Source organism: Arthrobotrys flagrans (assembly GCF_004000055.1).
Source record: "Arthrobotrys flagrans strain CBS H-5679 chromosome Unknown unitig_0, whole genome shotgun sequence".
Taxonomy (NCBI): Eukaryota; Fungi; Ascomycota; class Orbiliomycetes; order Orbiliales; family Orbiliaceae; genus Arthrobotrys; species Arthrobotrys flagrans.
The window spans coordinates 7,017,892-7,042,481 of NW_027137550.1; the positions used below are offsets into that span (position 1 = coordinate 7,017,892).

Sequence of the window (24,590 nt, forward strand, 5' to 3'; positions counted from 1 at the left end):
TCTTTAATACCCTCATTGTATATTTACCCAACATCAGGGCATGAGATAAGCGCATTTTGGATCGTGTATCTTACTTGATGGTTATGAAGATGATTCCAATCCATCAATCAGCAACATCGATTGGTCCATAGATTGCACCGGATCCATAGTGGCTTTTGTGTTTTAAGACGAGAGGATGGTATCTACTTGAAATCCCTGGCTAACTAAAACTAGGTAAAGAAGAATCGAAGTCATAGCCTTGCTACTTACATTCCTACCGGGATCGCACAAGCGATTAAGGTCTAGACATGATCTCAAGTTCCACCTGGCTACATGTTCACATATCCTAATACGTTAACCCCAAACCAGCCAGGTAAAGACGACTAAGGCTGTCCCCTCCAAGAACCAGGCGGGCTGGGAATAACCCCCAACCTTCCTTGCCCGTCAAAGCTCCCACTTCGCGCTTTCGTCAACAAGCTTTCCGGCTTCCGAGGTGATAATGGCCAAGCTGGTGATGAAGGCACAGTTGAAACCCCGGATTCCAACTCGACCATACTATCGGTTCTCGTTCTATTCACCGACAACTCCATAGACTTTAATCCATACTTTAAAGACCATCTCCTCAACGACCATCTCTTCCCTATATTTCTACCGCCTGAAATTGTTTCCACACCCGTCCTTGTTCCATGACTGCCCGACCCGGCAGCTGCTGAAGTTCCAGCCCTTCTTTCTTTCTGCACGTTAAAGAGTTTTCTGATAGCGGGCAAACAGCAAACTACGATCGCTGTGGCTTCTTCTGCGATACTCCATAGTGCGACCCACCGTGGATCAGACTGTGGATATGCACCTGATCCACCAGCATTGATTCGAATTGTGCGGGCCAGGGAGAAGATTACCACAACAAAACCAAGACAGAAGAGGCAGGCTAGGCCGATTTTTTGAAGATCTGACACGTGTAGACGGCGGATTAGACGGAGAGGAATAGCCATTACTGTATAGCAGAGAAGGCGTGAGTGTTGGTATAAGAATTAGAAATTAAAATCGAGGAAACTTACTTAAAAAATCGCTGATGATATCCGTGGCAGTAGCGCCGTAGAGGGAGACGTTACTTCGACCGGTTTGGCTCGCGCATGTTGCTATTGGTATCGCCACATCAATATTAAATTCACAGAATAACCAAAATGCAAGGGTACGGGCAATATCTTACTATCAAAGTAACTATTCAAGGGAATGCAAACGAAAAAATACCCAACCACATTCCCAATATAACTCAATGCGCAAAATACGAAGGTGAAAATCCAGAGTTTACTCCATGCTCTCCCCTCAGCTAATCGTTTATAGAAGAATAAGAACGAGAACTTGACCAGCCAAAGTGAGGTTAAGAATCCAACATGGCTACCGATTTGGTATTCGAGAGTTCGTTTAAGATATGTGTGTAGACCTGCAACGGTGCTAAAGTTGGCCAATAGTTGCGCTGGCGGGGTGTCAACGAGAAGTGTGTACCGTGGAGTGAAGAGGCAGGAAAGAATCATTTGGATGAGAAGGATAGAACAGGCTACTATAGCAAGCCACTAAAGTGGGATGTTTGTTAATCGATCTTTGAATTGAAACGTAGTGTATATAAACATGATTTAACTCACATCTTCGGCGTGAATGCCACGATTAATCTTCTTTCGAGTGTATGCGCGAGTGGCAGTCGCAGCGAAAGAAATGATGAAGAAGGTAATGTAGCAGATCTATTGCAAGTGCGATATAATTAATAAGTTTATTAGAGCAAGCATGCTACTATCAATGGGACCAATTACTTACAGTATATTGCAGGACATTCATTTCGTAAACGCTAATTGAATATCGCATATATGGTCGAAGTTTTAGATACCTTTAGTTGTCCAAGGTCTCCAAGGCAGAAACTATGAAACTCTATAGAGCTAGAAGGGAACCAGAAGATAAAGAAGGCCATAAAATGGATCTACAGAACGAGTGAGAAAGTAGATACCGTAGTACCCCAAGATTGGATAAAGATCATCCGTATGCCTCGACTCAAGGAAATAAAAAATATAGTCGTCTTATCGGGCTTAAAGACATTCGCTTCCATGAAAGCCTGCCTCTAGCAAGAATAGGTGTGACTAATAATTGGGGGTCTAGAGCCTCAAGAGAACTAATTCCTGAGGTCTCTCTTTGAAGTGGCCGAGGTCATGAGCAATTGCTATTTGTGTGGAGGGGTGATAAAATCGAGAAATTCAAAAGATCACAAGGGAAAGGTTTTGTTAGGTACCAGTACCGTGGCTATATATCTTTATCTCTACGATGAGCTCGAGTGTGTTATGCGCACGCCATGCATCTCCCTTACTTGGTTTCATAGCCTACTACAGATTAAAGCTACATTGTACAAGTATACAAAGCCTAGTTAGGTTATATCGGCCCTCCCCTCGGCTATAACCTAGCCCCCTTCGCCAGCGAGGTATAAGCGAAGGGCACGGTTCGAAGCTAGACGGTTGGATCACCAATCGCCGTGAGATTTAGCGAGGATTGTCTCATTTTTTTCTCTTTCTTCTCTCAACTTTGTGGTCAATGTTGGGTATTAGGGGGGTATCTTGATCGCTGAAACTATGAATAGCCTGGGGGGCAAGTCCAAAGGAAGGATGGGAAGATCCGATCTGGGTGACCTGTGCAACGTTGCAAAAAGCAATTCAAGCAAATATTTTAGTGTCGATTTGAGATGCGAGTGGACTTTCCGAGGACGCTAGAGCTTTGTAGATATTATCGCAAGGGGTATTTTTGGAAAGTAAAATGCCGCAGAATGTCACGGTGATGTTGAAAGGTGATAGATGTTGGTGGGTTAGCTCTGACTTCTTTCAAAACTCAGGTGAGAAGTGTTTGATGTTGCATTTTTGGGGGGTCTTAAACAAAGAAGGTTCCCCAAGGGCCCATAATTTTCATTTTTTTCACGGAACCAGTCTTTCGCTGTTTTGCATTCGAGTATGGTATGATATGGTATCGATTAATTTCGAGACCGCATAGATTAGCTCGTGATCTGCTAGGATTGTGTAATAACGGCGAGTAGGTCCCGTTCGCTCTATTGACCTAGTTAGGCCTAAAGGCGGCCATCACCTTCGTCCGTCTACCGGCAGAATTAACTAGGTAGTTAGCTTGAATTGCGACCATAACTTGTTAATGTATTCTAAATGCTCTTCACCTCGCGAGGCCATGCCGGCCGGACCTTTTATCCTTGTACATGTTGGCTATTCACAGGGTTCAGCGACGCTAACCGACGCATACGGAATATCAAATCTTATATCGCTAGATATTAGTATATCCTGCCCAATGGAAGGTTGAAACCGGAATGGCATGTATGGACGGTTTCGAATTTCGAGTCGTGCGGAGGTTCTTAAGTTCGGCTAGCTATCCTACCTTGGCACTTTAAGCTTGTCTGCCGAGCAAACTTCAACTATTGATATAATAATGACATTTCAGGTTGATTTGTGGCATTTGAATACTGCTTAGGGAATTGATTCTATGTCACCGCAAAAGCCACTTTCCCCATACGACTGGCATGCGTGACACGGCCTTCTGTACTAAAAGTATTTTACCGGAAGGAAAAGTTGCTAGACCGATACACCAGGTAAGTACGACAGGTGCCAGAAAGCAAATTTAGTCTTAGCCCGCCCAATAGTAATCACGTCTTGAGGGTAAACTTTCGTCCGAGCCAAGCTCTAGCTTTTCCAGATATGGGATATTTGTCCGAAAGGTACTTTTGTGTAACGTAAAATACATTTAGACGCCCTGAGAGTAGATTCCCTAGTTATAGCTTGCAGGCGTGTTAGGCCGGCAAGACAGTTATTTTGAGAAAAACCAATTGATTCATTGGTCCACGCCGACTTGATAGCACATATAAATCTTTTTCGAAGAAATGAGGGGTACGCAAAACATTGGCTGTCTTAAAGTAACAGGGTTGTATCCTATTCGACTTGTGTTTAACAGAAGCCATTGGATAGTATTGATATCGTCTAGCAGATATTACATATAGAAAGCTGGGGTAATCCATATCGCGGTTATAGAGCCGACGGGTAAGCACATGTATCCCAAGGGTGAAGATTAGTCCGTCGATAATTAATGATCATGGGTCTCGATTGAAGCACAAACTACTAGACCGGTAATTTTCAAGACACAACTGTGGTGACATATTCCACCCGCATCTTCCCAATTTGAGGAACTGCATATGCACATTCTAGTACACGATTTGGAAAGATTGGCGTCATTTGAAATGAATCTAGATGTCCATGAAAACGAAGGGCTATTCTTCCGGACTCGTCATATTATACACCTGCTAGCTTCCTAACCTGCTTCCCGCGCGGACACATGTCCGCCGAATCTTTTATATTATCGATATTTCGAAACTAGCACACTATGGCATCAAAGTACTGGTCTCCGTATACGAAGAATAACACACCACAACGAAACTTCTTGTCAAGTATGAATTTGTCAAAACTAGTCCTTGCGAACGCTCTTGTTACGTTCAGAGTCCATTATCACATTGTTTCCCCTACCCCTCCTCTCCTTAATTTCCACTTCCACTTCCACTTGGCTGCTTTCCTTGTTTCCCTTGTTCCTGCCTGGCCCGTAGAAAGTCTTCAAATTTAGGCTTTTTATTCCTTCCCCTTGTTTGTGGTGGTACTAATGCTACCGAGTCCGTCTCAGCACTAGGAGGTGGAATCGAGGGCGGGTTAAGGAGGTCAGGGTCGTACGGTAGATCTGTCGGCGTGACGCCTGGGATTGGGTCAAGTTGCGGGAGGCCATCACGATACCGTAAGGCATCTGTTTCTTGTAACTCCATTATCCATCGGTCTCGCGCGGACCTACCCGGAGGCTTCGGGAGGGATTCCGGCCAAATAAAGGTGTCATTGGAGAAGTAAAGATGCTCAAAGTACGATTCCCCTGGACTGCAAACATGCTTAAGTTCTAGGTTGTCGTTGAGTCTGTAGACGCTCGGTTTGAACCGATATCTCTTTGGGGCTGTTGCTATCTCTCGTCCATCGACTAAACTTTCATGTTCCCCAAACAAAAGCTTCGAAAGCCAGAATCTCTGGTAACCTCTCCACCAAGTACTTGGCTCTGTTTCTTTGACTCGTGCTCGTAGTTCTTCTTTCGTCAATTCCCTCGTCTCTTCTTCTTCTTTCCCTTCTACTGGCTCTCCGTTTCTTAATTTCTCTTCGTAACGGTCTTCTATTTCTTTAAGTTGCCGGTTGCTCCTAGCAATTTGTTCACCCGTTGGTGGTGCGGGCCAGTCAACATTAAGTCCTCCCCAGTTAAAATTTGCTTCGGCTTCCAAAAGCTTCGCTTCCGTGTATTCTGGATTCATAATTCCAGGAGCCCAATAAGAAGGATCGGTACTAGCGCTCTTCATCCATCCGGGAGTTTCGAAATCAAGCCTGTGAAGCTGATTCGCTACCTCAGCTTCACTCCCGACCTCGAATAGTGCATGTCGCTGTTCTTTATAGCTTTCCTGTGCCTCTAATGCTCGTTGGCGCGCTGTTTCCTGCCATGGTACTCGAGGGGCATTGTTTACAGCTTCAGCTTGGGCGTCGAAGCCTATCCTACGATTGGCGTTGTGTTCTTCCTCCTTCATCTGTTGCAGTATTTGCTGTCCTGTCAAATCCCCTAGTGCTCTGAGGTCTCTCCAGGCATCAAGCCGACGTCTAAGATTCCTGCCCATTTGTATGTCCTGATGCGAAGCCGTATACTCATTAAATAGATGTTCTTCTGTATTTCCGAGTTCTGTTTCCGTGTGTTGGCCATGGTTCGTGGTACCGTCAAACAGCCGTGGTGGCAGCGATAGAGCTGGTTCGTCTATTGCTAAAGGTTCAAACTTAAGTTCATCCAACGGAAGTGGAGGGTATCGGGCATATGCATCTTGGATTTCCTGTGGAGGGGGTGATTCTCCAAGTTCCTTCCAGGTCTTTGCTTCAATTTTTCCGGTGTATTGGTCCCTTGGAATTGAGTACTGATATTGTGTACCAGGTTTTTTAACTCCTCTTCGTTCGCTAGGAGAATCCAAGACCTCGTCGTTCCTGTTGAAGACTTCTAGGTTTGTAGGGAGTTTGAAATTGACCTTCGCCTTCACCTTCGCCTTGCCCTTCCTTTTGGACGCACCTCGAAATACTTCACTATCCGAAGTTAGAGCATCCGAAACGCGAAGCTTCCCAATGCTTGGAGAAGGCCTCAGCCTTTGGCCGCCTGAAGTATGAGGGGACCTTCTAGAACCGGATCGGCGTCGACCCTGTGCTGTTCTCCTCTCTAGCCATCGGTTGAATAAGACATCTCCTGGGTCTTTCTGAATAAAGAAGTCGCGTGCTTCGTCCAAAAATCCAATTTCTTGCGTAAATTTTGCAACCTTTCCCACATCCTCTGCAGCATGCGCCCTTTCGAGCTCCTTCAGCAAGTGTCGGTAAAGTATAGGGTAGAGTTTTCTGACATTTTCTTTGGGTGGGCGGCCTTCGTGTTCTGGAAGGTTAAAGATGTCAAAATAGCTTAATGAGGGGTTACCCTCAAAGGAACCATCTCGATGGCGTCTTGAGCCCTGCATGCTGCACCGAGGCGGCGGGATATATATACTGTAATTTGTATCCGATTATCCAGCTATAAGAAAGAATTGCGGTATCGATAGAAGTTCAACTTAGGGAAGTTAGGATGGGTCTGAGCATAGATATCGATTGTATTTCTAGAACGATCGAACTGAGCGCAGATGGTCTGACCAGTAGTGAAATTATAATATCATAGTCCTTTCCAAGCAGAACCTTTGCACATGCGCATAAACACCTACTCGTCTGACTTTAAAAATATTGGTTGGTCTCGAAGTGTTTTAACTTTAATATGTTTCGAACCAGAGAATAAACATGCTGTTTCTTTGTTTGGGTGAAGGTAGCGCGCTAGAGGTCCCATCATCCGCATTGGATTCATAAATGAATAATTGAAGAACCCTGAAACATCGCTATTCGGCTCTCCGGTGGAAAATTAGGATAGCATTACACTCGATGGAGTAGCACGTCTCGTACATCTAAAGATAAAATATATTGAAACTATGGGCAAGCCAGTACTTCACTTTATCTGATGAAGCATCGACGGTAAAAAACTCATCAAGAAATCCGACGGCTTGAGATCTAGTTAGTCCATCATTGTTCGCTTTCAACTTGGACTGTAGTTGTGGCTTGTCCCAAAATTTGCTTTGTTAAATCCAACATACTCCAGATATGCGGCACATGCGGTGAGCTCTGGTAGTACTACCTTACTTGGAGCAGCTGAAAGAAATACACCTAATAATAGAATCATGTAATATAGCTACACTGATAAGCATTTAATTTAAAGCCAGGTCCGCAGACTCCCTAGACCCAGTTATAACACTCAGCGTATGCGTGCTGCGTTCCATAGTGCCAACAGACTCACAATGCACAAGCATATCATAGTATTTGTAGTCGGATTCAGAGCAAAACACTAGGGCGGGATATCATATAGCGAGTTAAGGGGGCCCAAGCTTTGAGATTGATAGCTTCCATCTATTCAGGATAAGGGAACTGAGAGGGGTGTGCTGCATGCGTCCTGCGCTAATAGCTATAGGCTAGGCACACAGCAGGGGTATTCAGCGTCTGTGTTGCACCGCCAAAACTACAACATTTGTGGCATCCTCATGGTTACACGACAGATCCACATCGAGCATCATTCCTAAATAGGAAACAAATTTGTACACAATGCCCTCGTGTAACGAATCCTAAAGCGCGGAAGATTTTTATAGCTTGTTGGTTGGTCTTCGGTTGGTTATGAGCAAGATGTCGGATGAGGATTTCAAATTCTAAGGACATCTAGTTGTAAATATGGCTGCAGGCTTGGGATGACAAAGTTTGTCCAAGCTGTATTACGAAAGCACTATTGAGTACATATGCGGGTGCTACTATCTGGTGGTTAGATACCAGGCTACAAACAAGGGACCCAAGGAATAACAGGGCAGAAGAGTATTCATATGACGAGCATTCAGGATCAGCTACCCGGTTCTGTCAAATTTACGATTTGGTTTCTAGAATTCTGGAGACCAGCACACTTCAAAAAGGCTCATGGGTATGCTAATTTTAAAATCGATAATCAGACTATTTATAGGTTACAAGAATTAGTACTAGAAATCAATACCACCATGGCTTCCGAATTCGTGAAGAGAGCAAATTGTGATATGCAGGCATACTAGCGGGCGTACAAACGTAGTGTTTGGTTAGAGGAGTAATTGCAAATTACGTCGCTAACCCTTGGTTATTAATATATTTCGATCTTTTACACAGTATAACGAACCTCATAGCTCTATAATTCTAGAAAGCAGGGTTGGTAAAAGTTATCTCGTCGCCAGACTCCTCTACACAGTTGAGGAGGTAGAAGTACTTTCGCTAAAGCTTGTCTTATTCTCAATTTAATTCAATGCCGCCTAGGAGAGGTTTTGGTTTAACGAGATAAAAATGTAACAAGCCTTGGGATAGTTAGAACTAGATAGAGCACGCAGTGAGCTCGAAGTCTGGCATGATAATCTATTACCCTTTGCTCTAGTTGCACCACGTGGGATTAAAGGCGACGTGCGAGGCTTAACTATGTACCATGTTCACAGGGCCCTATTTCCTACCATTCAATGAGGCTTATTCGGATCCAGGGTAGCCGATATCATGCCTTGGGTTCGTGAGACACTTTGTTGTAATTTGATATTTCGATATTGGAGTTGGTATTGAGAGCTACTGTTGTGAGATACATCGGAATACCAATCTCACAAGATTGTGTAAATCATGGCCCAAGACGCCTGGACTCGAGGCTGCTCATTTTGCGTCGTGTAAAATTTTAGACACAGCAGGAGGTACACAGTCCTTTTGTGATTCCCCGTTGCACGTAATCCGAGCCATGCATCACACCGCATAGACGTAAGGAATTAGGACATACCGACAAGCGTGTTAGCGATCAATACGCCGGCCTTAAAGAAGGCAATTTGAATAAAACAGACATGCACACTCGTGTCTTTCGGCTCTGCTGGCCCTAATAGTTGAGAGGTGGCCCATTTGGCCTTCCCAGAGAACCGGAAATCTATGGTGGGAAGATATGCCCCATCTTTTTCAGTTAGGGAGCCGGAATGGTGACGAGACTGACCTTTGGAGTTTAAAGCACCTCCCCATTTCTTTTTACACTTCTTTCTCTCTTCACAAAATCTTTCCCTTCCTCTTGCGATCTACACCTCTTTGCTCTCCTGTCACCTTCATCATCAACCTCTTTCTCCTCATCATTATTCTCCTGACATTCCTCCTCTTCCTATTTACTCTGAACTCGGTCCTCTCTATCTTCCTCGTTCCCTTTACTCCTCCATTGCTTTCTATCTATCAGTCCCACCATGCAAACCGCTCTCACACATGGGTTGGCCGCATCCGGGTCTATCCTGGGTAACGGCTTAGGCCTCGCGGGCGCTCCAGGCTTTCCCCGAGCAGACATTTGTTGCTTAGCCTTGAAAGGAATTTCCACGGGCGTAGTAAGTTTCTCAAACTCCCCCGTTTACAACAACGAGACCCACAATTACTTCAGCGCGGCCAATGTCGTTCAGCCGGCTTGTGTTTTCTCGCCCGAAACAGCGGAGCATGTCGCATATGCGGTTCGTATATTCAACGAGGCGAACTGTAGCTTCTCTGTTCGCGGTGGTGGACATCTTCCAGTTCCTGGCAGCAACGGCAAGAATGGCGCTGTTTTACTCGTCACTAGTAAATTGAAAACGTTGGATGTTCGTGGTAAAACTGCTAGAATTGGACCTGGGAATACCTGGACTGAAGTTTACCGCGAAACCGATAAAGTTAGAAAGGTGATACTCGGGGGTAGAATAGGCACTGTCGGAGTCGGAGGACTGGTCTTGGGAGGTAAGAACCAAAAAATCTATGGTAGTTGCTGACTTTGAGGATATTGTTGCTGATTTGCTCTGATAAAGGTGGGATAAGCTTCCAAGGTCCAGAGCATGGCTTTTCCTGTGATACTGTTGTTAACTTCCAGGTAATTGGTCCTCATCTATGACGTACAGAACCAAGCTAACCAATCGTCGGAAACTAGGTTGTGACCGCTGATGGTCAAATTCGAAACGCAAACACTACATCGAACCCCGACCTTTTCTGGGCTCTCAAGGGAGGGAGTAACCGGTTTGGCATTGTCACAGCTTTTGATATGAAAATGTATCCGTTATCCAAGGTCACTGGGGGAACAATTACCTATCAGTACTCTAGCTTGCCATCGGTACTCGGACAAGTCGACATTGTTCATCGCCGCCTAGAATCCAATCCAAAGGCTTCTTTCTTCGTCAACGTTATGGACGCTGGCGATCTTGGGGTTGGCCAGTTTGTTGAGGTCGTTCTCTATTACGGTAAACCGTCTACTGGGTTTCCAGCTGTCTTCCGACCTTTCTTAGACATACCTGGGATCATTGCAAACACAGTTTCTACAAAATCGTACTCGGAGCTCGTTCCAAATGGCAGGGAAGGTCTTCCTCTAGGTGTTTTCAGCCATACTTGGAGGTCTCTTACATACGAACGGTCTGCAGTGGTTAACAGAAAGATTGCGGGAATTTTCCAAGAGGAGGTACGAAAGTTCAGAGAAGACAGGGGTAGTGGTCTACAGCCCGGAGCATTTACCTTCGCATACGAACCGTACGCAGCTAGCATGCTTGCTGCGAGTCAAAAGACGGGTGGAAACGCATTGGGCTTGGACGGACGGGGGGGACCCTTGATGTTGGTTCTGTTAACATATTCCTGGATCAACCAAACCGAATTTGCATCCCGCGCTGCAGCTGTGAAGACTTCGGTCGAACGAATGAAGAGGTTTGCTTTGGCCGAGAACAAGCATGTCGACTTCGTCTACCTCAACGCTGCAGCGCCAGACCAGGACCCGTTCCGGAGCTATGGCCAGGCAAACTATCGGCGACTTCGAGATATTCGTAAGATGTATGATCCCAAAGGCGTCTTTTCAGTTCTACAGGCCGGTGGATTCCATTTGTAGGTGGTATGCATCTTGGAGGTACTTAGTGATGGTGATGATGGTGATATCATGATGGAAATGGAATGACGAGCTGCGAGTCTGAGGCCTTGTTGCAGATATTGCGTTGGCATCTACACTAGCCAACACAGTTCTATCACGACGCCATGTATTCTGAACATCAGGCCTGCCAAGGCTTATCCGATCAGATAGCTAGATCTAATCAATGGCCAGTACATACTTCATAACTTTCTCAGGACTTCATTAGCACTGTGATGTATACATTCATTGCACTGCAACCTCAGATATAAAACACCTATCTCCATCTCTCCATCATCTCTTCACCCTCCCCTCCCCTCTTCTCCTCTTCTCTTCACAAATACCCCTCTATCGACATATACCATAGAAATGTCATATGCATCACCAGAACGCGAACTTTAACGCCTACTGCGACGGCGGCTTCGAGATATTATATTTATAGTTCAGCTGACAAAGTTTCCATCGTTTGCTGTTGCGTCGTCTTGCTTCAGCCAATCACCAACCCCCTTCTTTTGGCAGGCCCTTGCATTCGTAATCAGCCAATTTCTGGTCTGCGCCAGACAGTCTGACGAGTTAGCAGGCCCAGCCTCGCCTCATCTCTGCCGGTAACCCTGTTTGGGGGAAGAAGGCATCTACTTGCTGCTTGTCTCCTGTTAAGTTGCGGTGTTTGAGGTACACCAGCGCTTTACTTTTGTGAGAAAATACATGTCAGTTGCGATCTCACCGAAGGGTGGACCCTTCGAACTGCGAATATCTTCAGGTTCTCTGAATCGGCTCCACTTCCTCTTTTGCCGTCGACTGCCATGACGGCCTGAGACATCCCTTCTTCTTCTTTCCTTCTCCATCAGCAATGACGCCCCTCATTCGACCGAGCTTCCATTCCAGTTTTTGAGCGTTCTAGTAGTATTTCCGTTTCATTTGGAGATTTGAATTTCTTTTGTCATTAGTTTAGCGAAAACTCGAAGACCCGTCAACCGCTTCCCTCCTTTCGACTGGCCACTTGCCTGGTGGGAGGATTCGAAAGAATGGCTTCGACCTTTGGACGCACGCTCCCGTCGCCGTACGGCGGCGTATCTTACCTCTTGATGATATTCCTTTTCTTCGTATTTACGACTGGCGCAAGCGCCTTTGGAGCTGGAACGACATCTTCCGATGACTGCAAGTGGCGACATGGGGATATCGAGAATGCGTTGCTGGGACTTATGCTGGCCAGGACGGCCGGTGGGACGGCCTTTACGAGAATGGATGTTAAAAGAGTGTATTTTGGCAACTGGCTACGGGATTATTCGCAGATTATGGATGTTGCTTTTCTAAAAGTCGTTGGGCCGAACGTGTTAAGGACGCTGGTATGTGGATTACATAATGATGGAGTTATTCATATCGACGTGAGGATCTTGTGGGGCTAATTGGGGTGACCTAGGTGGCGCTTTTTGCTTTTATGACATTTGGCTATGGGACTGGAGAATTTGAGGTTTCGGATAGTAGATTGGTATGTCATATATCCTGATCTGCAAGATGGCAAAGTCTCATCGGAATACTAATTCGGTTCACTTAGAGTGTTTATCGGCCTGAGGAGCATCTCGGTATAATCGCACTCCGCCCTCTACCGCTTCTATAGACGCCATGCACCTAACATCACACCCCTTTAGATAACCCGAAACATTATGCGAACAATATCGATGCAAAGAAGTATGATAGTAGGCTGCGAGGGGTTGTGGATGAGGACCTCGAACTATTCCCAGATGACAGAACAGGCATGAAAGGATATATCGCCAATGAACGGCTCGGTGTTACTACTACGGCGGGGTACGTGAGAAAGGCATTGGGGAGGTGCATAAAGGTACGGCGTCGCAGCAACAGATGCAGCATATTTGCCTAGGTAGAGGGTGATATGCTAACAGACATACCTACGATGTAGTTGGGACGACAGCATGCTCGGAAGAAGAATATCAAAGACTTCGATGATGCACTCCGACATCTAGGTGCTGCCTTACATGCGCTTGAAGGTTAGTTTACCTCTGTTCCATGATGCGACAACTATTGCTGATAATCCGAGGTAGATTTCCCTGCGCACTCCAACTACATCGAACTATGCATCCGAGAGCTGGGCGAGAGAGGGGTGTTTCCTCATGTCGGAACTGCGACCGAAGTAGAAGTCAAGGGGGAGCAAGTATTCCCACTTGTCACTGGATCTTTCGGAACAGTTCACTTCCTTTCAAGCGTCGTTGGCGGCGATCCGATGAATCTAAACCCTTCGGAGTTACAACTTCTAGAGCAGCAAATAACATCCGCTCTTGAAACCGATAGTACACACGGCGGCGAAATAAAGGTTCTGCGAGACTTGTTCGAATCTCTTCCCAGAGGGCTTCTTAACGACCAATCGATTGCGAATCTCGACCTCCTCGAAGAGCAAAGCAAAGAGAAGCAGAAACAGGTCCAAACACGAGCTGACGATGGGGAAGCCGTGGATCTGGACGCAAAGGACCTCTATGACCAAATATACCCTTTTCTAGAAATGCACGACCGAGTAGTCCGAGAGATTGTCTACGGTATGGAAGAAGTTCCGAGTCACGCTGCCACGTATGAGAAGATTCAACAATCGCTTTGTGTCGTTACATTTACTCTGATTGCTCCTTATATCCTCCCTGTTCTTCAGCAAGCGAGGATAGAACTAGCTGAGTCAGCGAACGAATTAATCGCAATAGCTTCGGAAAAAGAGGGAGAGGTATTTTCAGATCCATACTGCTCGGACCCAGTACATACGGTTATTAGCAAAGATAACGCAGCGAATGTACTAAGTGAACCGGCCGGTAGAATAGCAGTTGAGATTGTTAAGTTTGTGGTCCCATTGGTTATGAGAGCATGGGACGAGCCTGATATGGATATGGAACCCTTGATCAACTACATTATAGGGGTTTTCCACCACCCGGTTTGCCGAGACGAGCGCAACCACCGGGGTCAATCTGCAATGTTTGCCATTGTGCGTGATTGGTGGACGCTCAAGAGTGAGGATGAGAAAGACGAATTGCGTGGCAGTCTGAGTATGGATGGTATAAAAGAGAGTAAAAACCACCATGGACACGATACGGGTCATGGATCGTCAAAACCTATAGCCGGTGTTGGAGTCATGCCTGGAGATGCGACAGGATCGATTTTTACGGAGAAGAAGCCTGAAGAGGGGGCAGTTGTGGAGGAAGAGGGAAAGGTTCCTGAGGTTGTAGTAGAAAAGGCACCAGAGGAGGCCCCTGCAGAGCCTGCAGAACCTGTACCACAAGTAGTTACGGCGGCGGGGGCGGCGGTTGCTGCTGACGTTCAAACTCCCATCTTGGGTTCACAAGACGGCGGGAGATCACATCGAAGGAAACGGGATCGGGACAGTAGAACGCCTCGAGAAAGGGAGGACAGAGGTATACAACTCCAAGTTTTCACAAAAATAAATTATCGCGCGTTCATACATACTAATATGATATGTAATACACAGGTTCCCGAAGCCCCGAAAAACGAGAAAATCGTCGGTCAAGGCGACATCACGACGAGCGCAGTATTGATCGGGAACCACCCCCAGCGCCAACCCCTCCAGCGCCGGTCGACGATTATGCCGGCAGGGACTCGACGAGAAGGAAGCACCGAAGTGGCGACCCTCGGAACAGCCAAAACGAGTTCGCAGAGCGAGAGCGACACCACCACCATCGGCATCGTGATGAAGCAGAGCGCGCACCACCCGAGGAGAAACAGAAAGACGGCACCAAATCTCGTTTAAGCGCGATGTTCTCTTCGGGATTCAACTACCTCGGTTTTGGAGGCGGCAACGCACCTGCCGACCCTTCAGGATATAAGGCCAATGGGTCTGCAGAGAGGGTAAGGTCTTCAAGGGCAGCACCTAACGAAGAGAGGCATAGAAGGCATAGACATCGGCATGAAGGAGATCATGACCTACAAGCTTCGCCTCCCCGACATAGAAGCTCACGTAGGCGGGAGAGGTCGAAGTCAGATGAGGACGCCCCTCCCAAGGATGAAGAGGTCCCCCCCGTACCAGTAGTAGAAACCGAACCAGAACCACTTGCGCCAGAGGCACCAGCCCCAATTGACCCGCCAGACAGTCCGGAGGCTCCACCTGCCGCCCCTCCAGAACCAGCTACCCCAATCGAGGCCGAAGCGGAGGGAGAGTCAGATAGGAAACCGTCAAGGCGGAGGAGTTCTCGAAAGCGCGAAGGCCACAGGAGTAGAAGAGAAGGGGGTGAACCTTCACCTATACCCGAGGAGGGTAGTGGGCACTTTCAACCACGTCACCCGGAACATGAGCTGCGAGAACCAAAATCGAAGGCTAGCAAAGTTCTCGGTATGGAACCTCCAGACACGAATGGAGAATTTGCGCGAAGAAATAGGACAAGGCGGCATACGGATAGAGAACCTACCGAGAAGAGACGAACTGAAGAACCTCCGCCAAGCCGCGGCGGGTTTCTTGGTAGAATCATGTCCAAGAGAGACAAGCTCCTAGGTCGTGAGCCAGTTGAGGAGACCCCACGACCGGTCGAACGGCGGAGGACAGGTGATCGCGCTGACCATACGCAGAGCGAAAGGCGAAGACACCACTCACACGATGATGATGAGAGGAAACGTAGAAGACAGCGCTCTATGACCCTTCCCGTCCAAGTCGATCCTACCGACTTTATAGACGGCCCACCCGCAGAGGAGAACGGAGTTCAAGCCGAAGGCGAAGAGGGTGGCTTAAAAGTCCCTGGCGAGAAGAGTTCAAGAAACCGAAAGCATAGATCTAGTCCGAGTCCTTTGCACTTCGACATGCCGTCAGATGGTTCAGGGTCAGATGGCCGCAAACCTTCACGATCCCCTCACAGGAGAGAGTCTGCAATGCCTGAGCTACAGGACGTCAGCGGGTTGGGTATTGACACTGGCGGCGTGGGTGACGCGAAAGCACATCGACGACGCCACCGGCGAGAGCGAGATTGGGACGAAACTCCAACACCCAGCCCGCGAAAGAAGGAAAGGAAGCGACCTGTTAAGGAGGTTAACTTTGAAGACGCAGTGGAAAGTGGCGATGCGCCAAAGAAAGAGAAGTCACGACGACATCATCGGCCGTCTCGTGACGAATCGCGAGAGGAGGGTGACGGGAGCAGAGAGAGGCGAAGAAGAGAGAGAAGACGTGAAAGTGGGGTCTTTGGAGGATATGAACAGCGGGAGTAAGAGATAACACGGCTCAAGCCATCTGCCACCCAGCGCTTAATCTACAGCGGTGCGGCAGTTGGTGACGACATGAATAATGACCTTGGAGGCTTATGTCATGAGTTTTGTTTTTGATTTTACTTTATTTTATTTTATTTTATTTTTTATTTTTTTAAATTATTATTCACGGAGCGAGCATCCGCATGAACATACTACTAATTTCCTAACTGTATAGAGGTTATGGGTTTTAATCGGGTTGTTTTGTGGCCAATTGGATATATACTGCAATGAACTTTGGATAAGGTCTCATTTGAGACTATGGTTATAACCTTCACGTTAGCTCCCATATCCCGTCGCCGCAGCGCTCGAATTCCAATCCGATCGAATCATCATGTGCAAGACAAGACATGTTTGAGTTGCTGAAGCTTTAACGACCAGAGTCAACCAGCATGTAACTGCATTAACTGGTTCGCCTAGAGCCACTAACTGCCTACTTACCGTACTTGGTACTCCATGGCTCCACTCAAACCTAAATTTCACAATCCCCCAGACCAGATCTAGATCTAAATGCCTTCCACGCTAATCGGCGTCGTATTCTGCTTGTAGACACTCGTCTGTAGATCCTAATGCAGGTTTAAGGTGAGTCCACGGGACCTTAAGCTTTTGGGCTTTGGCATTACAAACATGTCGACATGTCTCCCCATCATGCAGGCGTAGAGGGCGTGCAGGCCATCCTCGAAAAATGGAATCGACCCAAACTTCGAGTTTAGCTGCCAAAGAAATTGTGCTTCGGCAATGAGCAGCGCCGACGGCACTAACAATGTGGGAATGCTTATTCCTAGCCGTCTTTCCACCCACAATGAGCTCAAAATATCCGTCTGATGCGAATCGAAGCTGCCGCATTTTGATTTGACTCTAATTTCCAATATGTGCGCTTTATATTACTTGCGGTTAAAATTGGAAGAGTATTCGTAATAGTGAGGTTATTCTCCGTTTATTCATGAAGAAACATGCATATTGTAAGTTTATAACTTTGATAGTTGGCGCCCAGGAACCTGCTCACCAAGAAAAAAGCAAGACATGTATTTCAGTGCCTTGGCTTTCTAGCGAATTCAGATTCCATTATCTTAACCTGTGATCTCGGGCGGTTACTTCGGTCTCTTTGCTTCTGCATTGCATCAAGGTCTAGCCACGGCCCACTCTATTACCTTCCAATTCATTCTTATCGGCCCCCTCCTCGATGCAATGCGGAATAGCAATCTTGTTATCGTATCATGCGATAGGACACTCCAATTGAACGGGAAAAAATGTTGTCGATGGTACCTTTGCATTTCTTTTGCCATGCATCCGATGCCCAAAGTAGACGACAAGAACAACTATTTCGGAACCGGTTTCCAACCTCATCACAACGCCCCACAGCGTGCAGCCAACGGACGACGCCACTGCTAACCAAGTTTTCCCCTCAGGTCTAACAGCTTCAAAAGCAATACTCGGCTTCAGGTGTGTAAGTAAGATGTAGGTCAAGACCTACCTGCGCGTGCAAACATGCGCATGGGCAAACGATGGGACATAGTCCATGGTGGTGTTTTTTGAAGTTGTGCTGCAGGAATTACATCAAAGGTAAACCTAGCCGCAAAGAACCACCTCGACCCGATTGAATTAGTTAACAGGAATCTGGTTTCGACATGTACAAGCTCGCCTGTGAGGCTCCATCTATGGCCGAAAGGTACGTATGCCTCAAGGTTTTAGGATTCCTTCTTCCTTTCTTTCGGCTTTTGAAGCACAGTTAATTCATTTTGTCGCGGTGTAACTAACGCAGCTAAAATCCATGTTACGAATCTAAACCCAGGTCAGAGTTTCGAATTGGTCCAGAAAGATACCATCAAAGCTTTCGCTCGCTTGTCAAGTTAAAGTCTAAAATTAATTTCCGACAAGATCGCAACTTAGGTCCAGAATCTATCCCGCGGGCTCTGGGAATCTCCAGGCTGAGAAAAGCAAGATCTTTAATACCAGCCTCGATGAAGAGAGTGCTAGGATAAAATCTTCAAGTGATCCAACCCTGGAAAACAATTTACAGCCTTCGGGGCGGCAAACCGCCAACAAAACGGCTTATGATTTTCACTTAACGAAAGATGCGAAAGCCATGCATGGCAACCTGAACATGAACCTTTGGCCCTAGCTCTCGGCCTCCGCTCCAGCTCGCATGCATCCTTCTCGACCTGGAATTGCGTCTGTCCAAGAAGGGAAAAATATGGGTCTTCAGCTAGTCCCCTATCACAAAGTCCCCAAGGTGTTGCCTCCGAATCCTTCGGAGTGAAAAAATGGCGTGTGCAGTAGAGCGGAGTAGGTAGTTTGGAAGCAAGCCAATGTTGGGAGCAAGCTTGCACGTCTGTGGTGTATCTGCTTCGACATACTTAAGAGGACACTTGTTCTGCACCACCAACATTCACGATGTGACCTTTTTATTTCACTCCAGGTTTTTTTTGCGGCACGGATTTTTGATTTCTTATTTTCCATCATTCATTCTGGTTGAATGTTCATATCGATGGCCATATTCCGCCTGCGCTCGTGATTTTGTGCTGTGCAGTACACGCTAAGCCAAGCTGCAACCGGGATGGCGAGTAAAGATATCAGCGCTGGCGAGGGGCCTTCGACACCCCGATATCAACTGGCAAGGAACACCCGAGGCCGACTATCGCTCGTTAGCGATATAGAAAATGTCAGTGGCGACGAATACTATCCACGCCATGATGCTCACGATCTATCACCGACCAATTCGCTATTTACTGCTGGTATCGCCGACGATTCAATTCGGGTGGGTCTACAATATCCAACAGTTATAAGTCCAACCAGAGCCAATTTGCCAGGCCAAGACCCAAGCTTGCAAAGTCCACCGCCACCAACTTCATTTCCAACATCTGGAGGGCTACCTGTCCCTTCTACAGAATCTTATGGGCCTTCTGTACCATCTGTTTATGGACCTTCCATATCTTCGACATATGGCCCACCCTCAACTTATGGACTCCCTGTGCCCCAAGTTTATGAAACGCCAGGGTCCTCCCCATACCCTTCGGGGCTGGGAGTACCTATGCCGCATGATGCTAGAATGTCCATAATATCTGATCAATCAATCCCGGACCTTGGGTACCACGACGACCTCACCGAAGGCAATGAGACAGGCAAATCGAGGACATTAACCGCCGGCAGCCATAATAGCCAACAGGGTCATACTGAGCGATCCGATTCAATACACACACAATCAAGCATCGGGGCTCTTGGTTCTAAAGACCCGTATGGCACCCCGCTTGTTGGTACTGAAAACTTTCGAGACAGCCTAGCACCCCCTCCTCCATTTCCACCTCCAAAGATTCCTTTGAAGGGCCAGGACTTAAATCTCGAACTTAGAACACGGCAGGAATCTGATCAGACAATAAATTCAACTTCAGCCGCCTCAAGGGCTTCTCAACTTCCCCCAGTTATAAGGACAAGACAGGAATCGAATCAAACTGCATCTAGTTTTGCGATGTTTACTCCAATAAGTCCTATACAAAGACAGGTGCGCTTTTCGAATGCGGATATGAAAACAGTGGTTCCTGGAGAGGGCAGCGTACCTCCGTTACCAATTCCTCCTCATGTTATCGAGATGTTACGGAACACACAACCTAAGCCACGAGCGCCTCATTATTTTCACGGGCCTCCTCCTCCGCACGGAGCGGAAAACTCGCCTCCAGGATATGTTACAACAAGAGAGGTCGTACTGTCACCAACATTAACACCGACTCTAACGCCAGATGGACAGACAAAATCGTGGAGCGAGAAAGTAGGATTGTTTGATCCGACAGATAAGGACCCTTCGAAGCCATGGTGGAGAAGACGGAAGGGATACTGCTTCTGGATCATTATTGGGCTGGCAGGATTGGCAATCGTAGTTGGTACGATTGTCGGAATCGTGATTGGGAGGGAAATCGGTCAACGAAAATACCGCAACGGATGGTGGGCCGCGAGAAATTCGACGGAGATGCCACCTCCTGGAGGCTTTCTTGGTACCTGGGCATATACAACGACACTTATGAACGAAACTACAGGATGCGCACCGACAGTAGATGGACAAGAAACCGATCTATGGCGCTGCGCTCCTTACGAAACTCCACCTTCGACAGGTAAAGCGGTTTGGAGTTTCTTCATATCGAGAAGAAACACGACCAATGAAACGGAAATAGACAACGAAAGCCCGCTTTTTATTTCTAGCGGCGGGGACCCGTTCGCCTATGTATTCCCATCAGAGCATTTATATCTAATGCGGTTCCCAAATACGAACACCTCATTCTACCAGTTCTCATTGAACTACACACGAACAAGCAGTGTCATTATTGACGGCCGAGAAACCACATGCGAGTTTCCGAATAGCGTGTTGACAGCAAAGATGTTTGTCAATAACACAGAATTTCGATGGAAAAAAGGTGATTCCGCGAGGAATGTCTATCGTGGGGAGTGGCCTGGAAATGTCTATATCACGGAGGAAAAGTTTGGGGGCGGAAAGCAGATAGTCTGTAGGGATAAAGAAACACTAGATGTGATTTCTCTTAATGGTGTGACCACGAAACGTGGTATGGGAGATTGCTTGTGCGATTACCAGAAACTGGGGCCGGTAGATGCGGAGAGCTAGCACCGACTCTTCTCTAACTTTCCCCTCTTTTCATTTCATTTCATTTCCTTTTTTTTTTTTTGGTTCCATTGGATGGAGTGACGGAGTCCCTTCTTTTACTTTTGTTAAGGTGTATTCGCATTGGTCTGGCGCATTCATGATATGATTTGAGTTACCATTGGAATTATTCTGGAATTTACGTTTGAAGAAAGGGTCGGGAGGCTAGCTTTAATGTTGGAGAAGTCATGCCTGCAGATACCCATTATTGTATATAGTCAGAAGTTTGGAGCTGGCCCACACTTGTTCAAAAGGATGAAATTAGGACTAAGCATGCATGATACGTTATTCAAATGAGATATTCTTACCTATTTGCATATTTGTCACCGTAAATTAGTCATAGTTTATATAAGTATTGCTGTGAGGCTGATAAGTAGCTTCTCGTTCGACATCGACGAACGTAAAGTGTCTGTCAGATTTGAGGTTCTGCGCAACATATTTGCAGCTGGCTAGATATGGCGAATGGTTGGTCAAACGCGAATGCGGCATTCAGCGATACATTGCGGTTTTGAATACCGATATCTCTTACATCCACTCGACATATCAGCGAGCTGAGATCTAATCTAGACTAGCTGAATTATGTCAGGGTCCCGTACTCTTTGGCCGCACTTGACTAATTCTGGTCGGCTCTAAGTCTGTCGAATCTCACCTCTTCAACTGCCGCTGCAAGGTCCCCAGACTCTCTATTTCTAACCAGATGGCGCACTGTGAGGAATCTGGGCCTGCTAAACTAGGAAAACAGAGCGAAAATCCCATGTTCGTTGTCCTCTGTTATTTAAGGGACATTCCGCCCTATTTCTTAATTCCCATAATGTAACCGCGACCTTGGCTTCTCAGAGCCCCACGATCGGCTTGCGGCACGATCAGTAATCAATAACTCCAGCGCGATTGAACGCGGACAGGTTCAGACGTTTCTTGAAGTTTTTTTCGGGAAGCGAATTCGTTTCACTGTTGCAGAATTCCTGAACAGACGTCATTCGACATGCGAATAAATATGGCTGGGCCCTAGGACTATTTCGGACTCAAGTTCATTCGAAACCACCAGACCACATACATTGGTACCTATAAATTTTCGATAATCGATATGTTTCTACCAGAAAGCGAGAATCGTAGGAAAGCAAAATTAACCCTCAGACGAGCATCTGTATAATAGACACAACTCTGTGGATAGGCGGCGGCGAAGTTCTCCCCGTTAGACTTGCGAATTTTTCCAATTCTACGATAGACAGATCTTACGGACCAAGTATGTCACACTATGATGTGAATTTCTGTTTTATGTTTTCTCCTGTTCATAAACGCTTCAAATTTCAATCAATAATTGGTATAAATAGATCCCTATCTATATAGTCTCGATCTCAGCCAAACCATCATCACAGGGGGAACACATCAAACAACAGACTTGACCAACTCTAGGACAGCGGCCGTTTAAAACCTATTGAAAAACCTGCAAGTGCAGGTACTTCCTCTGGAGGCGCATTATTCAATTACAAATAGGCGGATCCCCGAGGTAGCAGATCACAATTTGTACAGTTGGGGGAAGAACCAGTGAAGACGTCGACCCAGAAGATCCGTTATACGAGTACAATACTCAGGGTGCGGAATTCGACGAATTCATGATTAGGGCCAAGACCAATGACATAATAGAAGGAGGATATTTAAACACACCATGGGGCAGCGGCACAGTCCCTTGATGGGTTCAGGTACTACTTGGGGGTATGGAAAATATTTGAAGCAACTTGCGAAGTTGAACATGAACAATGGAGAAATATCTGTGGAAGATACGGGTGATATGCCAGCGTTAGTTGAGTCGCAAATGTCGTGGTATCCGATTGGAAAGAAAGGTGTATTGGTGTCGATTGGCGGAGAAGTGGTGGATTCTAGCAGGAGGATACGATCGGTATGCTCTTTTTGATATCGAATACATTAGGACCTTATAAGAACATTTTACTAACGGAATGTGTTTTGACACCGGTAAAATAGATGCCAATGGAAAATATCTGGGTCTATGATATTCTTTCCTCCAAATGGTATTACCAAATTGCAACACAAGCCGATGACGTCCAAGGCCTTCCTATCGACCGAAAGTTCTTCTGTGCTGTTTCTCCTTCGTATACGGAGGCTGCGGATTCCTATGAAATAATATTACACGGTGGCCATCGGACAGTCTCTGACGATCTACTTAAACTTGACGATGCGTGGGCCCTTACAGTACCAACTTTCCAATGGGTTCAGTATCATTTTGGATTTACCGGCGAACCACTCATGGAGCCTGTATGTGATATTCCATTCAATCCCTGTTTGGCAACGATTTTTAACTGACAAACAAATATCAGACAACGTTTCTTGTTCATGCCCAAACGACCGTTATTTCATGGTCGTCAGTACCTATGGCTTTGGCACAGAAAACGCAGATTATCCGTTCGCCTGGTATGGCATCACGAACCTAGGTTGGACTTATTTCGATGCAAGTGCACAAGGTTACGAAAAACCTCAGATTGTCAGAACTGCTGTGGGCAAAAGGTAAGCTCTATTCTTCCTTCCTTCCTAGGATTCTTCAAATCAATAGGGAAATATCTAACGTAATTTATATAGACGACAACCGGACAGCTGGGACGACCCTGCCCTTGCAGAAGTATTTGCACAAGCTTATACTCATGGCTATGTTGCTCCCACTAGTACAACTGTAGGCCCTGGGGCTACCGGGACTGGTACTTCCGTGCCCACAGGAACCGGTGCTCCAACATCCGACATTTCCAATGACAATGACGGCTCAGGCTCTAAAAAGAACACGACTGCTATAGCTGCTGGTGCCTCAGCCGGTAATATTGTACTCGCTGCCATTATATTCGCCTTCTTTTTCATACGCCGAAGGAGATAGTGGGATTAACCGCTTGTACCTTGACCCTGCATATGACAACGGTCCACTTCCACCGCCTCCCGGCGGATTTGATAGAAGGTTGTCAGAATTACATTCGCCGCATGTTACAACGCCGCTGGCTAAATTACCGCAGGGTCGACACTTTGTGGAGCTTGATGGTGCTTATGATCTGCCAAACCGAAATTGATACCGGAGGGCCCAGGACCGGTTGATGTTGTGCAGGTTCCCACTGTGCCAAAAGAAAAATAAATGGAGTATTGTGTGTAAGTACGGTCTGGGCTTGGGCTCTATTGGAGGGTTATTATTTTTGAGCATAGTTAGAAGATTCCTAGTCCTCTCCCATATCCTTATGTTCTTCTATATTGTATTTGTTTTATAGCCATGTCTATCAGGTCTATACTTTTGGGGTTTGCTACAGGAAGCTGTTTTTGAGTGCCACAATACCCTGGATTACTTGTACTTTCGAGCAATATATATATTAATATCTATATAATATTTAACCAAAGGGTCTGTGGTTTCTATTTAGGAATACTATGATTTTTGTTCTAGGGATGTGTCTAAATCAAAATTTTCTTCTTGATCCGGTTATATAATTTAGGATGATCATATGATGTTTTCCATTCACAGTACTGATCAATATACCTCGACGCATTATAGAGGAACCAATATTGGTATAACTAGATCTATAGATGCCACAGAACATAATCCAATATAGTCTCGGACAACCCCCTTATGTCAGAATACAATGTTGATTCGCATGAGGCCTATATACTTAAAGACCTAGGTAGCCAT

The 24,590-nt window shown here is 46.4% G+C and overlaps 5 protein-coding genes across 6 annotated transcripts; 4 read left to right on the forward strand and 1 right to left on the reverse strand.

The window, feature by feature from the left end:
- Positions 1-4,537: 4,537 nt before the first annotated feature.
- Positions 4,538-6,562, reverse strand: DFL_005077 (uncharacterized protein; the record flags this gene model as incomplete). The annotated part of the gene is made up of 1 exon (XM_067634280.1): positions 4,538-6,562. The coding sequence occupies one exon, from the start codon at positions 6,560-6,562 to the stop codon at positions 4,538-4,540; it is 2,025 nt and encodes a 674-aa protein (XP_067492364.1).
- A 2,820-nt stretch (positions 6,563-9,382) lies between these two features.
- Positions 9,383-11,022, forward strand: DFL_005078 (uncharacterized protein; the record flags this gene model as incomplete). 2 transcript variants are annotated; one of them, XM_067634282.1, is made up of 3 exons in its annotated part: positions 9,383-9,896; positions 9,965-10,026; positions 10,084-11,022. In XM_067634282.1, 3 exons carry the CDS (start codon positions 9,383-9,385, stop codon positions 11,020-11,022), a joined length of 1,515 nt encoding a protein of 504 aa, XP_067492366.1. The 2 variants fall into 2 exon arrangements, with proteins under 2 accessions (XP_067492366.1, XP_067492365.1); XM_067634281.1 differs by lacking the exons at positions 9,383-9,896; positions 9,965-10,026 and having other exon boundaries at positions 10,201-11,022.
- Positions 11,023-12,062: 1,040 nt separating this feature from the next.
- Positions 12,063-16,239, forward strand: DFL_005079 (uncharacterized protein; the record flags this gene model as incomplete). The annotated part of the gene is made up of 7 exons (XM_067634283.1): positions 12,063-12,383; positions 12,458-12,526; positions 12,593-12,620; positions 12,687-12,877; positions 12,956-13,043; positions 13,098-14,444; positions 14,519-16,239. The coding sequence occupies 7 exons, from the start codon at positions 12,063-12,065 to the stop codon at positions 16,237-16,239; spliced, it is 3,765 nt and encodes a 1,254-aa protein (XP_067492367.1).
- Positions 16,240-18,832: 2,593 nt separating this feature from the next.
- On the forward strand, positions 18,833-20,884 carry DFL_005080 (uncharacterized protein; the record flags this gene model as incomplete). Its single annotated transcript, XM_067634285.1, has 1 exon — positions 18,833-20,884. One exon carries the CDS (start codon positions 18,833-18,835, stop codon positions 20,882-20,884), a length of 2,052 nt encoding a protein of 683 aa, XP_067492368.1.
- A 1,702-nt stretch (positions 20,885-22,586) lies between these two features.
- DFL_005081 (uncharacterized protein) lies at positions 22,587-24,010 on the forward strand (the record flags this gene model as incomplete). The annotated part of the gene is made up of 7 exons (XM_067634286.1): positions 22,587-22,817; positions 22,901-23,191; positions 23,254-23,347; positions 23,398-23,440; positions 23,513-23,739; positions 23,792-23,876; positions 23,932-24,010. 7 exons carry the CDS (start codon positions 22,587-22,589, stop codon positions 24,008-24,010), a joined length of 1,050 nt encoding a protein of 349 aa, XP_067492369.1.
- Between the last annotated feature and the right edge of the window lie 580 nt (positions 24,011-24,590).